Raw genomic sequence first — 14818 nt, forward strand, 5'->3', positions numbered from 1 at the left:
TTCAGCAAAGCTCTGTTCACCCCCCTCTTTCCCTGGTGCCCCTAGATGGTGGGGCCAGGAAGAAGGACCACTAAGAAGCCTGGGCAAGGAGATGCCTCTTTATTGGTGCTGGAGCTGTTACTGAGGGAGCTGGGCCATGGGACCCTCATCAGGACCCTCGCCCTCAGCTACTTCCTCCTGCGGGGGATACTCTGTCCCAAGGGCACCTCTTCCATCAGCTTCTGCAGAAGGAGAGAGAAGATGATGATACTGGAAGCCTAGAGCTGAGACACAGGCAGGACAGGGGACTTCTAGAGCATAGGGTCAGAGGCGAGGCTGGAGGGAGGCTTTACCTGTAACAAGCGGGTATGGTAGGCGGGGGCGTCCTCCCCCGCCAGCGGCTGGGGGCGCACGTGCAGGTAGCGCTCGGCAGCCGTCTCCAGCTCCTCCACGTCATACAGGGTGGCTGGGTCCAGTGAGTGGGCATTGATGAGGCTCACAAGATACTCTTTGTAGTGTGCCCTGGGGGAGATGAGAGGGCGGAATATTTGTTCTTCTGTTCTCCTAATATTAACTGAGTGTACTCAGCACCTTGCTGGGCACTGGCTTACTCGGACAAACAAGATTGATAACCCTTGCCTGTTGTACTTGTAGGTACTGCCAACCTGGGCAGGCTGCCTGCTACTACCTATCCGTGCCCGTGCCCAGAGAGCCCCCTCCCTCCCACTCCTGGAGGACCTGCTGCTCCCTAAGACCCACTTTACTGCCTGGCATACCCTCAGCACTCCTGTTCTCCTCCCCAAAACCAGGCTCCACGCCCTTCCTGGCACTCACTGGCAGAGGCCAGCATAACCAGCTGGCGTCTCCTTGCCACAAGCTTCGTCCCGGAGCCCATTGGGAACCTCCTTCTGCTCCATCACTCGGCAGCCACCTAAGTGTAAGGGAAGGAAGGGACCCTTTGTTGGGAGGAGGCCACTGACCACAAAACCCCAGGAGAACTGGGATATTGATGGAGGCATGGGAGGCAGCCTCCAGGGAGGGGACAGAAGACAGGAGCCCCTGCTCTAACAGTGGGAGTCCTTAGAGATGCCATCGCGGCAGATCAACTCTGACACAGAAGCAGGGACTTGCTGTCCCTGCTTTTATGCAAGCTGCTTTTGGCTCATAATCACATAGTCCCGAGACAGCTCTTTTGGTTGTGGTGCAGCTCTTGCATAGTTAACTTATTCTGTGAAGGTCTTACTCTATCTAGATGGCACGAAGCGAGGAACCATATATAACATCTTCCTGTTGCCCCCCATGGAACCTCAAATAGTGCAACTAGCAAGTCTCATTAAATACTCCTTGAGGTAACTAATAATGACTATTGTTTGGAAATGTGAGAAGAAAATTAGTAGGGAGGTGCTAGGGGCTTTAATGTGGCCTTACGTAAAACAGCTTAGCTGCAAGGTGGATATTACTCCCATTTTACAGAGGAAGAAACAAGGCCAAGGAAGTTAATTAACCTGCCCGTGGGCACACAACAAGCAAGCACAGGACGGCTCTGAGCCCAGGTCTGATCCCAGACCAAAGCCTCCCCTTTACCCACCACACAGTGGGAGCCCAGCCCATCCTCCCTTCTCCAAGGCTTGTCCCAACACTCACCTCCAGGGACCGCCCGGGCCCCCGCTGGGGGCTCTGTGTTGAACATGACGTTATTGTCCTGAGGAAGGCAGACAGATGAGCGTTAGGATCCCCTGGATGCCAGCCTGCCGATTCCCCAGCACAGAGCCTTTCCCTTCTTGCCACCCTGAGCCCTGCCTCCTCTCCTGGGCAACCTGCAAACCCAGCCAGGGTGGCCACCCGTGACCTGTAGCAGCTTCTGGAGTCGGAGAGCAGTCCAGTCCCGCAGGTAGAAGAGGCAGTCTCGGGGGTGGTGGCCGTGCAGGGACTTTTTCACCCTGCAGTTAGGGTCTGGACATTTCTGGTGGAGAAGCCAGATGGGAGAGGGGAAGTTGGAGACTTTTGGGGTCCTGGTCTCTCAGGAACCCCTGCATGAGGGGTGGGGAGTGGGGGATGGAGACACTGGAAGGTCTGGAGCAAGCAGAGGGGGAGAGGGGACAGAGAGAGGTGCTTCACACCCCACTGGCCTCTTCTCTTCCACTGGGCCACGCACCTCCATGGCCTCTGCCCCTCACACCCAATGGCAGCCCCCTGCCCTTCTATCCCTTCCATCCCTTCCATCCCCATTCTCTGGGCTCACATTCTTGGCGTAAAAGGCATTGTAGCAGCCACTGCAGAACTCATGGCGGCACTGGGTACAGTGGAAGTGCATGCAGCCTCCTCGGGCCAGTGCGTACGAGAACTTGCAGTTGGGGCAATCTGCAAGGGACAACAGGTCAGGGCTGGGGCTGCCACTGCTCCTCGAGGCCCTCAGGAGCAGTGGGGCAGCCTTACCAATGCCATTTTCCTGAAGATACATTGCCAGGCCCTGGGCCTGGTATTCTGGGTCATTGTTGCGTTTCCAGTTCTGGAAATCCTCGCAGCTCCGGCCTCGGTGCTGCTCCTCCCACTGCCGGCAGGAAAGCAAGCTTCACATGCAAGCTCCATCCCAGGCCCTTCTTGCTGGTCCCTCCACTCATATCCAGTGGTCCCTGGCTTAGTTCATGGCACTGCCATCCACCGTTTGCTTAAACCGCACACGGAGGGGCAGCCTCAGTTCTGTCATTTCCTCATGCTACCGCAGAGTCACATGCAAGTCTTGCTTCCACCACCCGAGCCTGTCTCAACCCTGCCCCGTTTCTTCCTCCCTACTGTGACCGCCTTACTCCGGGCCGGTCAGGCCTTGCCTCAGTTACCTGCCTCGGTTACCTGTCTCTCGGCCTCCCACTCCTGCTCCCTTCTCCACCTGGCAGCCAAAGTGCCTTGGAAAGCACAAGTCAGGCAGCTTCAACAGTGTTGGGAGCATTCTAGCTTTCAGGTTTGGTGGGAGGGTCTCAGGTGTTCATCTCATTATCGTGTTTCATAAAACAGATGCAACTTTTTGGTATCAAATATTAAGCTTTTTTTTTTTTTTTGTGAGGAAGATCAGCCCTGAGCTAACATCCATGCTAATCCTCCTCTTTTTGCTGAGGAAGACCGGCTCTGAGCTAACATCTATTGCCAATCCTCCTCCTTTTTTTTTTTTTCCCCCAAAGCCCCAATAGATAGTTGTATGTCATAGTTGCACATCCTTCTAGCTGCTGTATGTAGGATGCGGCCTCAGCATGGCCGGAGAAGCGGTTCGTCGGTGCGCGCCCAGGATCCGAACCCGGGCCGCCAGTAGCGGAGCGCACGCACTTAACTGCTAAGCCACGGGGCTGGCCCCAAATATTAAGCTTTTTAAAAGGTAACTGAGATAGTATCACCCCTTGCTGAGTCTTAGAATGAAAGGCAAATACCTTCCTCCCTCGGCCTCACGGCCTCTCCTGATCTGGCAGCTGGCTCCTCTCCCACCACCTGCCACTCTCACTCCTGTTCTAGAGGCTCCCGCCACACATTTGTTCTGACTGTGGCCCTTCCATGTGTGGTTCTTTCTGTCCCGAATACTTTGCGTAGCTGGCTTCTTCTTAACTTTCAGGCCTGAGCTTAAATTAAACCATTTTAGAGAAGACTTGTCTGACCTCTCTATCCTAAGTAGGTATATTACGTTATTTCTTTTCTTTTTTTTTTTTTTTGTGAGGGAGATCAGCCCTGAGCTAACATCCGTGCTAATCCTCCTCTTTTTGCTGAGGAAGGCTGGCTCTGAGCTAACATCTATTGCCAATTCTCCTCCTCTTTTTCTTCCCCAAAGCCCCAGTAGATAGTTGTATGTCATAGTTGCACATCCTTCTAGTTGCTGTATGTGGGACGCGGCATCAGCACGGCTGGAGAAGCGGTGCGTCTGTGCGCGCCTGAGATCCAAACCCGGGCCGCCAGTAGCGGAGTGCGCGCACTTAACCTCTAAGCCACCGGGCCAGCTCCTATTCCCTTATTTCTAATCTCAGATTCCTATTTGTTTTCTTCATGCCTATGTGTAAGTGTGCTCTCTCTCCCTCCCTCCTTTCCTTCTTGCTTTGCCTCCCTCCCTCACCATTCCTTTCTCTTTTCCCTTACCTTTCACACCTCCCCCCTTCATCCTTCCTCCTCCTCCCTCCTTTATCTCTGTTCCTCCCTCATCCCTCCTTCCTCTCCTCATCCTTTCTCCTCATCCTCCTCCCTCCCTCATCCCTCCTCCCCATCTCTCCTCACTCCTTCTCCCTCCTCCCCCATCCCTCCTCCCTCCCCCTCATCCTTCTCCCTCTTCCCACTACCCTTCCTCCTTCCTCCTCCATCTTTCCTCCCTTCTCCCTCCTCATCTCTCATCACTCATCCCCTCATCCTTCCACCCCCCTTCATCCTCCGTCCCTCCATCTTCCTTCCTCCCTCCCTCATCCTTCCTTCCTCTCTCATCTTTCCTCCCTCCCTCCCTGACTAGTCTGTAAGCTCTTTGAGCCCAGAGCTGAGTCTAACCCAGTACCGGCCAGCAGCTCAGCAAGTATTTCTGAAAGGATGGATGTGCCTCACCTGGCGCTTACAGCGCACACAGAAGGTCTGGTGACACTGCGGACAAGTTGCCTCCAGCTGCTCACGCTCGTATATGAAGCCAAAGGAGCACTGTGGGTACAAGAGCATAAAGCTATCCAAGGCCTGACCTGGCACCACCCCCTGGCTCTCCAGTCAGCTCCTCTGGGCAGACCCCTTACCTGGGCACACCACAGGAACTTGGGGTCCCGCATGAGCACACCCTCAGTCAGCTTCTTGTGGAACAGCGCATAGGCATCTGGCTCTAGGCTCTCTCGAAGCTGGGGACAGGATGCAGAAGCGGTGGGTGGGCAGGGTTCCCATTCAAAGCCCAGGGCACCCTGAGTCCTAGGAACTGCAGTACCTGGATGTCAAGGGTGGAAAAGTAGCTGAGCAACTGTGTGTCATCGGTGAGGTCGGGGCGGCCACAGGCGGGGCACACCATATCTGTGATGTGCTTCTCCTTCAAGGCGATGGTGAAGTGCTGGCGGAAGCAGTCAGGACAGATGGTGCACTCACAGGAGGTCAGGGCCTGCATCTAGAGGGCGAGGGCGGAGGAGGTCAGAAGCCACAGCTGCCAGCCAGAGGAAGGGGAAGTAGCCAGGTGTCCTCTGAGAACCAGGGTCTAATTAACAACTGGGCAGGGGTAGCAACCTTAAATGCCAACAAATGCCAGGCAGGCAACCTAAGTGTCTGAAGACCATGAGGTGGAGGAAAACAGACAATGGTGAGACCTCAAGTAAAAGGAAGAGCGCCCTCTAACGGCATTCACGTTCAATTAAAAGCAAGCACACAAATACCATCCTTGAAATGACAAAACTATAGAGATGGAGAATAGCCTAGTGGTTGTCAGGTGATGGGAGGAGGGGAAGAAGGTTACAACTATAAAAGGGTAGCAGGAGGGGGCTCCTTTGTGGTGACGGAACAGTCTGTATCTTGATTGTAGTAGTGGTGACAGGAATTTATACATGAGATAAACCAGCACAGAACCACACACACATGCATCCACGAGAAAAATGAACAAGGGCCGCAGTCTAGCAAACATTGTACCAGTGTCTATTTCTTGGTCTTGATACTGTGCTATAATTATATAAGATGTCACCATTGGGGGAAGGTGCAGAAGAGGACACAGGACTCTACTATTTTTACAACTTCCTGTGAATCTACGATTATTTTAAAATAAAGATTAAAAATAAAACAAAACAAAAACCATGCAGAGCCAACCTAACTAAACTGGACTGTATTTGGCCAAAGAACTGCCACTTCCGACCTAGAGTAAGTGGGGGCTCAGGAGATAAGAGGGGCCTGTTCCTACCAACTGGATATTTGATGATGACGTTAAAGAATACTGTTCATTTTTTTGGTGTGACAATGGTATTAGTGGCTGTTTTCAAAGAGCTTTATCTTCTAGAGATACATACTGAAGTATTTATAGATAAATTATACGATGCCTGAGATTTGCTTCAAAACAATCCTCTGTGTGTGTAGGTAGATGAGGATTGGCCATACATTGATAATTGCTGAAACTTGGTGATGAATACATGGTGAGGGAGTCACAGGTGGAGGAGGGAATTTGTTATACATCTTTCTCTACTATTGTGTTCCTGAAATTTTCCGTAATTTTAAAAAACATTAAAAAAAAAAGGAGGGGAGGTGGCCTATTCCTGCCCTCCCCTCCCAGAAGCCTTCAGGGGCACGTGGGCAACTGCACAGCAAAAGACAGGACCAGAGACAAGGCTGGGATGGAGTGGGTGTCCAAAGGGAACAGAGTCATTCTAAGGCCTTAGAGGGGTTTAGTGGGAGGCTTACCCGGTTGCGGGGCAGGGCCCAGCTGCACACGGCACACTCCTGGGCAAGCAAGCGGCGCAGGAAGGCCCGGTCCTGGCTCTGCCTCACAGCTTCCACCACGTCCCCCAACTCATAGTTCCTGGGTGTCTCCTGCAGCAGCGACAGTGCCAGCTCTGCACGGCCCCAGCTGGGGAGTGCGTAGACCGCCAAAAGCCGCCTGACCAGGCTCTGCAATGTGATTCAGGTCGAGAGGGAAGAAGAGGCTGTCAGACCCCAGGGATTCTACCCCTCAGCCTTCCCTCTGCTCCTTTAAGTGGGCTCTTCACCTTCCCCCAGCACCTGCTTATCTGGCCCGTCCCAGGAAGGGGTGGGCTCAGGGCCACTGTCCCAGAGGCGCTGATGGAAGGGCTCTAGGCGCTGGCGCTGTAGCTCAGTCAGGGCCCGTGCCACATCACCCCCGTGCTGGAACAATGCTTGCAGAGACCCCTCCTCAGGCCCAAAGCCCAGGGACCGGAGCTCCTGCACCTGCCAGTTGGGCGTGGAGAGGGAAAAAACAAGCAGAGGAGAATGAGAGGCTCTGAGGCCCACAACCCTCAGCCCTGCCCCACCTCCAGCACGGCTGGTACCTTCCTGCGCCGGGCCCTCACACACTCTTGCACAGCTTCATCAAGATTGCCGTGACGGTCCAGCCAGGCTTTCCGGGCCTCCTGACAGGAAAAGGCACCCAGCCCTGGGTCCTGCTGTCCAGCCAGCTCAGCCACCATCTCCAGCACATAGGGCAGCTCTGAGCGCAACCACTGCAGGGGCACCTCGGTGCCCGAGTACTGCAGAGCCGAGAAGACCTCCTCTGGACAGGCGCCTGCAGCTTCCCCTTCCTAAGGCACAGTCCCACCCAGACAGAGGGCCCATCAGGAAGGGCACCCTCCACGACTCCCAGCCCCAACCAAAATGCTGACAGTGGTTGAGCTCAGATGTGTGGACCATGTGAGCAGTGCACAGCATGATACCTGTCATGGAGGCAGTGTTTAATAAGAGGCAGCTGCTGCTAACAATGACAAGTTTTATAAGACCTTGTATTAATCAACTATAGCCTCTCCCTTCTCCCACCAGCTCAGCCTCACTTCATCCCAGGCCCAAATCCTCACCCGGATCTTCATCACTAGCTGGAGGCCTTCCTCCCGCAACTTGTCTTGGCGCTGCTTCTCCGAGTCCCCACAGGAACTGGGCAAGGGGGCACTGAAGCGTCGTGGAGGCCCTGGCTCGGGGAGTCGCTCTTCCAAAGAGCTGGCATGGAGCCGGGGGGCGTGCTGTACTGGGGTGGGGCTGCTGGTCCGGTTGCACATAGCACACACCCAGCCAAGGCCCGAGTTGCAGAAGGTACAGTGAACACAGTACCAGACTGGAGTCTGGGCAGAGGAGAGCAAAGTATCCCCCTGCTGGGAAGGCAGAAAGAATTATCCCATTGAAAGCTGGCTAAGGCTCAAGATGGAAACATAGGGAGTGGAGGGAATGACAAGGGGGAACTGAAGGAAAACAGGGCATGAGGAAGTAGAGAATGGCCTCTGCTAACAGGTACAAATAAAGAGCTACAGAGCCCAGGAACAGGTTACCTGAAGGGGCTGCAGGCAAACACCAGCCTCCCGAGAATCCACCACCAAGCTAGGAGGCTGAGCCAGCCGAGGTCGCTCACATATGGCACATAGCACGGCTGCTGCCTCATTCTCAAAGGTGCAGCTCTGGCAGGCCCAACGACCTCGTGCAAGCTCAGGTTCTTGGCCTCCAGCTCCTTGGGGGCCATCAATCCCCAGCCCCAACCCCTTACAGCCTCGGGGCCGATCACAGGCCACACAGAGCACTGCCCAAGATTCATTTAGCGTGGCACAGGCAGCACAGTGCCAGGGCAGACGGGCACTTGCAGGATCAGGGGGAGAAAGAGAGCTGTTTCCTAGGGCCAGCAGGGAGGTTGACTGAGGCCGTGGTGGAGCCGAGGCAGGTAAGCTGTAATGGAAAAGGAGACACAGCTGCTGAGGCGGGGGCCTGGTGCCTGGGTCCCTTACCCCGGGGCATCCCTCATTCCCTGCACAACAACACATGGCTCTGGCCTTTGCACACACTCTTCTGTCTGGAGCACTCCCATACACATAGCCTGGTCAAAGTTTAAATGACTGCTTAAAGTTCCTAGCTTGCTGTAAATATCCGTAACACAGGGTCTGGCCCATACTGGTGGCTTAAAATACTGCCAACTGACTGAGCTGATCCTTCAGACTAGGTTGTCCTCCTACTACCGATTTGCATACCATAATAATCTATCTTGTTGTAACTGCTACATGCTTGATATGAATGTCTATGATCTGCAGGGCAGTAACTGGTTATTTGCCCTCTACCAAAGTCTTCAGCATAGAATCCTACACACGATAAATACTCAAGTCATTGTAAGTTCTCTCAATTTCACTCCCATCCAGAAGAGAAGGCATCTTACCTGGGGGTCAGGCAGGTGGCCTGGGGGGCCCCAGATAGGGTCTGGCGGAGGTGATGGGCACGGGATGGGTGCCCGTGGAACAAGCGATCACAAGCTGGGCACAAGGCCTGTTTACATGCTGAGCAGTGCAGTGTGCCTGGGGCAGAACCACAGAGGAAGCAGGGACCAGGAGTGGAGCCTGGAGAACAGGAGAGAAAGAAAAGAACATCCTTCTGTAAAAGACCAGGTTACATCCAAATCTGCTGTGGAGGGGGACAAATCACAGACTACTTTTCACCATATCTGGTCCCAACAATTTTAATCTCTTAAAAAAAAAAAAAAAAAGACAACCAAAAAGATAGACAGAAGGTGGCCCCAAATTTTCATCCGTATAGTCTACTAACACTCTCTCCTCCCAATATAGGGCCAATACCTGGGGCAGAGGGTGAGGTGAGGGGGCCGGGATCAATCTCTCTCTGTCGGGGGACAAACTCTGAGAGCTGCAGTATCTGAGGAAAAAGGGCAGGGAATGGGCAAGGGTTTGGGGACAGAGTCTAACAACCCCTGTCCCCTTCGTTCACCAGGCCCCAGGGCCCCATTCCTGCCTTCCTTACATCATCTTCAACCTTGTCTTTCAGCAGCTGCTCCAATGCTTGCTGTCTTGGGTGAGTATTCTGCAAACAAGATAAGAGTTCCCACATAACAGCCCTAGAACAAGGCCCTCCCTCAAAGCCCTGGTCCCCCAACATTCACAGGGAGAACAGTATGAGGAGTTCCCAGGTTGCTGTGGGGACCATGCCCATGGTTCAGCAGCTTGGGGGATGCCAGACTGGCTCTGGAGTCAGGCTGGGCTCCCCAGCCCTGGCGCTTAAGTCCTCAGGGCTAGAGACACCTCACCTGTAATAGCAGGCTGAGCTCTGTCCGAAGCAGCAGCACTTCCAGTGTGACTGTAGCAACTTGGTGCTCATCTGGCTCCTTCTGTGTCTCAGGGAAGCTCAACCCATCCGGCTGCTCCTCTGTGTAGCCATACAACCGCAGAACATCCCGGCCCCCCTGCCACAATTCAAACCAGTCACCGCCCAGAGGCCCCCTTCCCAACAGGGCTGGACCCCTCCCCATTCAACACAGCCTCAGGCCCTTTCTAGCCAACCTCCAGCCCAGGCCAAGTCCCCTTCTCCCATAAGTGGCCCAGGGGCTTCACCTGCACAGCATCCACCGTACTGCGAAAGACGGGGTTATTAAACTTGACCCCGCGCCAGTAGCGGGGCCGCTGAGGGCTGAGGAGGTTGCGGCCATATTTCTCCAGGATGTTCAGGGCCGTGGACAGGGTGTTGAGGTAGTTTCGGGGCTGGGAGCAGACAGAGGCAGAGAGCTGTGAGCCCGCCCCGGCCTCAGGTCCTACGTGCCCGTCCCGAGCGGGGCTGGGCCTCACCTCTCCGTCAGCGTTGCAGCGGACCAGGCGTGCGGCGTCCAGCTGCAGGTAGCGGGCTGCTGGCGGCAGAGAAGTGACCAGCAGCGGCCGGAGCTGCTCCAGGGAAAACGCCTGCCCGGAATCCCTCCTCAGGGCGCTCGCCAGCTCCTCGCGGGCCGCCAGGAAGGCCCGCTCCTCCTCCCCTGGCATCATGAGACAGGAGTCAGCCCCAGCCCCGCCGCCTGCCGGGACCCGGCGCAGGCTGCGCGCGGCCCGCCTGCCGGCCTGCCCGCCTTGTGTCCGGCTTCACAGCCCGACCCGGTCCGCGCAGCCGCCTCGGGTCACTCTGGCCACGGTCAGTCTTCGGCCCTGGGCCCCGCGCCAGGGTTAGCCGGGAACAGGAAGTACTAGGAAAGAGGGCGGGACTGCGACCTAGCTTGAGGGGAAAGGGAGGGGCTTAAGGTTAAGGAAGGGCGGGGTCAGGAAGTCAGGGGGCGTGACCAAGAAGGGAGGCCGGGTCTCAGCCAATGAGAAGGGTAAATGGCCCCTGGCTCCTCCCCCTGAGCCTCTCGGCTTCTAACTCTGTTCTAGAGCTCTTCCCCGCCTTCTTCGCTGCTGGTTCCGCCCCTTTCCGAATAAGCCTCAGGCGCGAGGTTACCTATTTCCCTCAAATCTGTCCTCTCTATGCAGACCAGTCGGCCACGCTCCGGTCCCCACCGGGGAAGTCACACTCTGCCGGGGACTCAACTCTGGCCGGCCTGAGCCCCACTCAAGCGAGTTCCGCCCCTTCTCCAGTCGGTCTTGAAGGCAGGGCGCCCTCCTGGAGGAAGCCCACGCGCTTGCTCCCTTTCATATCCTGCTAGCCCTTCTCAGCTCCAGGCCCTCCCTCCTGCTACTTCTCCCACCCACTCTGATCCCTCTCCGGCCTCTCCCAGCAGAAGAGCCTTCTAGGGGGAGCCCCACCACTGAACACCCCCTTTCCCAGTCCCTCACCCCAACCCTGGACTTCCCCTGGACGGCCCTTGCCCCTCTCTGTAAGCCCCGCCCCTTCTCCGAGGGACAGTCCCTGTTCAGTCTCCACGGTCCCACTCGTTCTAGCCCCTCCCCCTGACAGCCCCTGGGCTGGTGACCGAGTCAGCACCGCCTCTCCCAGTGGCAACTAGCTGAGAATGGCTGAGGGGCTCCCTACCGTTTGCAGCTTGCCAGGGGGAGGGGGAAAAGAAGGAAGGGGGCGGGGTTGAGGGGGCGGGCCTGGACGTGAGGAGTGAAAGCGAAAGCCCAGGCAGCGAGCCGGGAGACCGGAGATCTACCTGCTGGAGCAGCATGGCCAAGCCTTGTGGGGTGCGCCTGAGCGGGGAAGCCCGCAAACAGGTAACGGGGGACCGAGAGACCAGAAAGGTGCCGGGAGCCCTCCTGGATGGAGGCCGGGCGCTCCAGGGGACCAAGGCCGTGCCAGAGAACTCCCTCAACCTCCCTTTAGTGCTTTCACTTCTGCCCTGGGAGTCCCAGATTCCTGCCCTCTGGCCAGGCTCTGCACTGAACATGGGCTTCAGGGAGATCTGGCTTGTGGTGGCAAAGGCCTGAGCCAAGTTGGAGGGCACCCCGTTGGGAGTGGGTTCTTACTCTTAACAACTGAGCCCCTTAACCAACGTCTGGGTACTGCTCTCTGTGCAGGTGGATGTCTTCAGGCAAAATCTTTTCCAGGAGGTAAGTCTTCTGAGTTCAAGCGATTTGACTCAGAATCTTTGACTAATACTTGAAGGTCACAACCTCCCAGAGTGATCTCCAAACCCACCCTAGACCTGGGCCCTACTTCCCTTATCAGACCTTCACCCAAGATCAGCTCCTAATTATTAATCTCTACCTTTAATTTGACCCTTCTTAATACTCCCCACTTCTGCCACTTCGTCTCCCCTTTTTTGGTGTGGAGGGACAAGCTGTGCCCCAAAGCAGGAATACCACAGTCCTAACCTTGGTTCTGCCACTTCCCAGCTTGGGCAAGGCCCTTCACTTTTCAGGGCTTCAGTTTCCTCATGGGTAAGTATTGGATCCAATGAAGGGCCCTTCCAGTCCCAATTCTCAGACATCTCATTGAGCGTCTTCTGTGATTCCCCACTCTTGCAATGTAACCCACAGGCTGAGGAATTCCTCTACAGATTCTTGCCACAGAAAATCATGTACCTGAATCAGCTCTTGCAAGTAAGTAGTGTGAGCCCCTCGTGCCCCATCCCATGGCCTCTCTCCTCTGTACTCACCCTCTCTAGCTAACAGCTGGGCTCAGTATGCAGAGAACAGTTGTGAGTGGTGGACTGGGAATGTTAGGGTGGTATGCGGCCTGAGCCTAGGCTGGGAGGCAGAGGGCAGGTGGGATGTGTTGCAAAGGCTGTGACTCAGGATGAGGGGAAGAGGCTGGGCAGCCCCTAACAGTGAGCTCTGTGCAGGAGGCCTCCCTCAACGTGGCTGACCTGTCCTCTCTCCGGGCCCCACTGGACATCCCCATCCCAGACCCGCCACCCAAGGATGATGAGGTGAGGCACTCAGGGTGTAGGGCTCGGACTGGAAACCTAGGGGAGATGGTGACCCTCCAACCTGCAAGACTTTTCTAAAGCTACTTTCCCCATTTTTACCTTAGATGGAAACAGATAAGCAGGAGAAGAAAGAAGGTGAGAGAGGAAGAGGTGGTTAGGGAAGGGGAAATGGCACATTGACTGCTGGATGAGAAGGGGCCTGAATCCCCTCTTTCTCACAGTCCCTAAGTGCGGCTTTCTCCCTGGGAATGAGAAGGTCCTGGCCCTGCTTGCCCTGATTAAGCCAGAAGTCTGGACTCTTAAGGAAAAATGCATTCTGGTAAGCCTGGGAACTGGGGGAAATAGAAAGACAAGACAAGCCAGGCAGGCCCTGGTCTCCTTCAGAGATGCAAGTCCTTCATTCAGGGACCTATTCCTGAAATAGGAAACTTCCTTCTATGCCTGGGTTTAGATACCTTTTGTTCTTCTCATTCTCCTGGACCTCTGATATCGCAGTGGTATTCCCCAAATCAGAGACTGTGCTGTATCCACCTCCCTAACCTCAGAACCTACTGCTGTACCAGGTACACAGTGCAGGTGCTATGATATAGTGAGTTGGTTTAAGAACTTGAGCCCTAGATGGAGACTGCCTGTGTTCAAATCCTGACTCTTATCACTTGCCTAGCTGGTTACCTTAAGTCAGTCCCTTAGGTATTCTGTGACTCAGTTTTTTCATCTGTTAAGTGGGCGTAATAAGAACATACACCTTGAAAGGTTGCTGTGAAGATTAAATGAGATATATAATACATAGTACAGTGCCTGGCACATAAGTAGTCAATTAAATATAGTTATTATTAGGAAGTGGCAGTAATCGGAGGAACCCAGTAAGTTTGTTGAATGATTCCTACATGATCACCTCTTAGGTGGTCACATGGATCCAGCACCTGATCCCCAAGATTGAGGATGGAAATGACTTTGGGGTGGCAATCCAGGTAAGAAAAGGGTGTATGAGGATGTTGAGAGTGGAGAGAGACTTGGGGAGGGACAGTTAGGAGCTAGACATGACCCAGGAAGAGGAGGTAGATGGTGAGTGAAGGAGGGAGGAGATGAAGTGTTTTCTTTGCCTCCCATCTCTTTTTGTCACCACAGGAGAAGGTGCTGGAGAGGGTGAATGCAGTCAAGACCAAAGTGGAAGCCTTCCAGACAACCATTTCCAAGTGAGGGCAGCTGGAGGGCCAGCACAGGGGCTGCAGGGACATTTCTTTGGGACTCCCAAAGCTGGGCAGTCCCATCAGGACGATGTGGGGCTTTGGGAAGGGTCTGAGGGAGTGTCTCTCTCTGAATGCCCAGTCTTATGGTTCTCCCTTTGCTTCCGGCAGGTACTTCTCAGAACGTGGGGACGCTGTGGCCAAGGCCTCTAAGGAGACCCATGTAGTGAGTGGATAGTCCATCAGCCTTCTGGCTGAGACTGGCTGGGGGTGGGGTGAGGAAGGGGGGATAGAAGTCCTCCTTGTCTGGTTTCTGACCTTCCCAATATGGAGAATATTAAGCCAAAGGCATTGCGTATGAAAACAGATTTGGGCTTCAAAAACCTTGATCTCTTTCTCTACTTGATCCTGTGGGATTCCATTTCTTGGTGCTGAGAAGGGGCTCATCCTCAAGTTACCTATTCCTTAAATGAGGAAACGAAACTAATGTCCCAACCTCCCATGGGGCTGACTCAGCTTTGCCTCCCACATCCCAGATGGATTACCGGGCCCTTGTGCACGAGCGAGATGAGGCAGCCTATGGGGAGCTCAGGGCCATGGTGCTGGACCTGAGGTCCTTCTATGTGAGTCGGGGGTAAGCCCCTAAGGGAGGTGGATGAGGGGGGCAGGGGAAAGGCCAAGAACCTGACTGCTGCCCTTCTGACCTTTTTCCAGGCTGAGCTTTATCATATCATTAGCAGCAACCTGGAGAAGATTGTCAACCCAAAGGGTGAAGAGAAACCATCTATGTACTGAGCCCAGGGCTAGAAGGGAAATAAATGACCTATACTTTGTATGGATTACCTCTGGTGTGTGTCATTCATTTAAAAAGCATTTATTGGGTGCCACCTGTGTCCAGACTCTGGAT

The 14818-nt window shown here is 54.8% G+C and overlaps 2 protein-coding genes across 5 annotated transcripts; one reads left to right on the top strand and one right to left on the bottom strand.

The window, feature by feature from the left end:
• Positions 1-77: 77 nt before the first annotated feature.
• Positions 78-10591, bottom strand: RNF31 (ring finger protein 31). 4 transcript variants are annotated; one of them, XM_058540869.1, is made up of 21 exons: positions 10218-10591; positions 9987-10133; positions 9683-9838; positions 9400-9459; positions 9219-9294; positions 8807-8984; positions 7938-8325; positions 7473-7760; positions 6954-7202; positions 6667-6852; positions 6349-6555; positions 4904-5077; positions 4722-4820; positions 4543-4632; positions 2416-2530; positions 2222-2340; positions 1829-1942; positions 1624-1681; positions 814-910; positions 333-501; positions 78-221 (listed from the first exon to the last, which is right to left on the bottom strand). In XM_058540869.1, the coding sequence occupies exons 1-21, from the start codon at positions 10407-10409 to the stop codon at positions 168-170; spliced, it is 3216 nt and encodes a 1071-aa protein (XP_058396852.1). In that variant the 5' UTR covers positions 10410-10591; the 3' UTR covers positions 78-167. The 4 variants fall into 4 exon arrangements, with proteins under 4 accessions (XP_058396852.1, XP_058396853.1, XP_058396851.1 ...); XM_058540870.1 differs by having other exon boundaries at positions 6954-7034; positions 7473-7763; XM_058540868.1 differs by having other exon boundaries at positions 7473-7763; positions 10218-10590.
• Positions 10592-11441: 850 nt separating this feature from the next.
• PSME2 (proteasome activator subunit 2) lies at positions 11442-14754 on the top strand. Its single transcript, XM_058540885.1, has 11 exons — positions 11442-11567; positions 11871-11903; positions 12333-12395; positions 12638-12724; positions 12829-12859; positions 12946-13043; positions 13627-13695; positions 13853-13920; positions 14083-14137; positions 14448-14534; positions 14626-14754. Exons 1-11 carry the CDS (start codon positions 11520-11522, stop codon positions 14704-14706), a joined length of 720 nt encoding a protein of 239 aa, XP_058396868.1. The 5' UTR covers positions 11442-11519; the 3' UTR covers positions 14707-14754.
• The last annotated feature ends 64 nt before the right edge of the window (positions 14755-14818 follow it).

This window comes from Diceros bicornis, chromosome 5 (assembly GCF_020826845.1).
Source record: "Diceros bicornis minor isolate mBicDic1 chromosome 5, mDicBic1.mat.cur, whole genome shotgun sequence".
Lineage (NCBI taxonomy): Eukaryota > Metazoa > Chordata > Mammalia > Perissodactyla > Rhinocerotidae > Diceros > Diceros bicornis.

What these genes read in the sequence shown, in the direction of transcription:
- PSME2 (XM_058540885.1), top strand. Translation starts at nt 11,520, where the DNA reads ATGGCCAAGCCTTGTGGGGTGCGCCTGAGCGGGGAAGCCCGCAAACAG. An exon ending in ACCTGAATCAGCTCTTGCAA is followed by an intron (nt 12,396 to 12,637) that starts GTAAGTAGTGTG and finishes AGCTCTGTGCAG; the next exon opens with GAGGCCTCCCTCAACGTGGC. An exon ending in ACTTTGGGGTGGCAATCCAG is followed by an intron (nt 13,696 to 13,852) that starts GTAAGAAAAGGG and finishes TTGTCACCACAG; the next exon opens with GAGAAGGTGCTGGAGAGGGT.
- RNF31 (XM_058540868.1), bottom strand. Translation starts at nt 10,409, where the DNA reads ATGATGCCAGGGGAGGAGGAGCGGGCCTTCCTGGCGGCCCGCGAGGAG. An exon ending in GCCACCTGCCTGACCCCCAG is followed by an intron (nt 8,326 to 8,806) that starts GTAAGATGCCTT and finishes TTTCCATTACAG; the next exon opens with CTTACCTGCCTCGGCTCCAC. An exon ending in ACCATACCCGCTTGTTACAG is followed by an intron (nt 222 to 332) that starts GTAAAGCCTCCC and finishes CTCCTTCTGCAG; the next exon opens with AAGCTGATGGAAGAGGTGCC.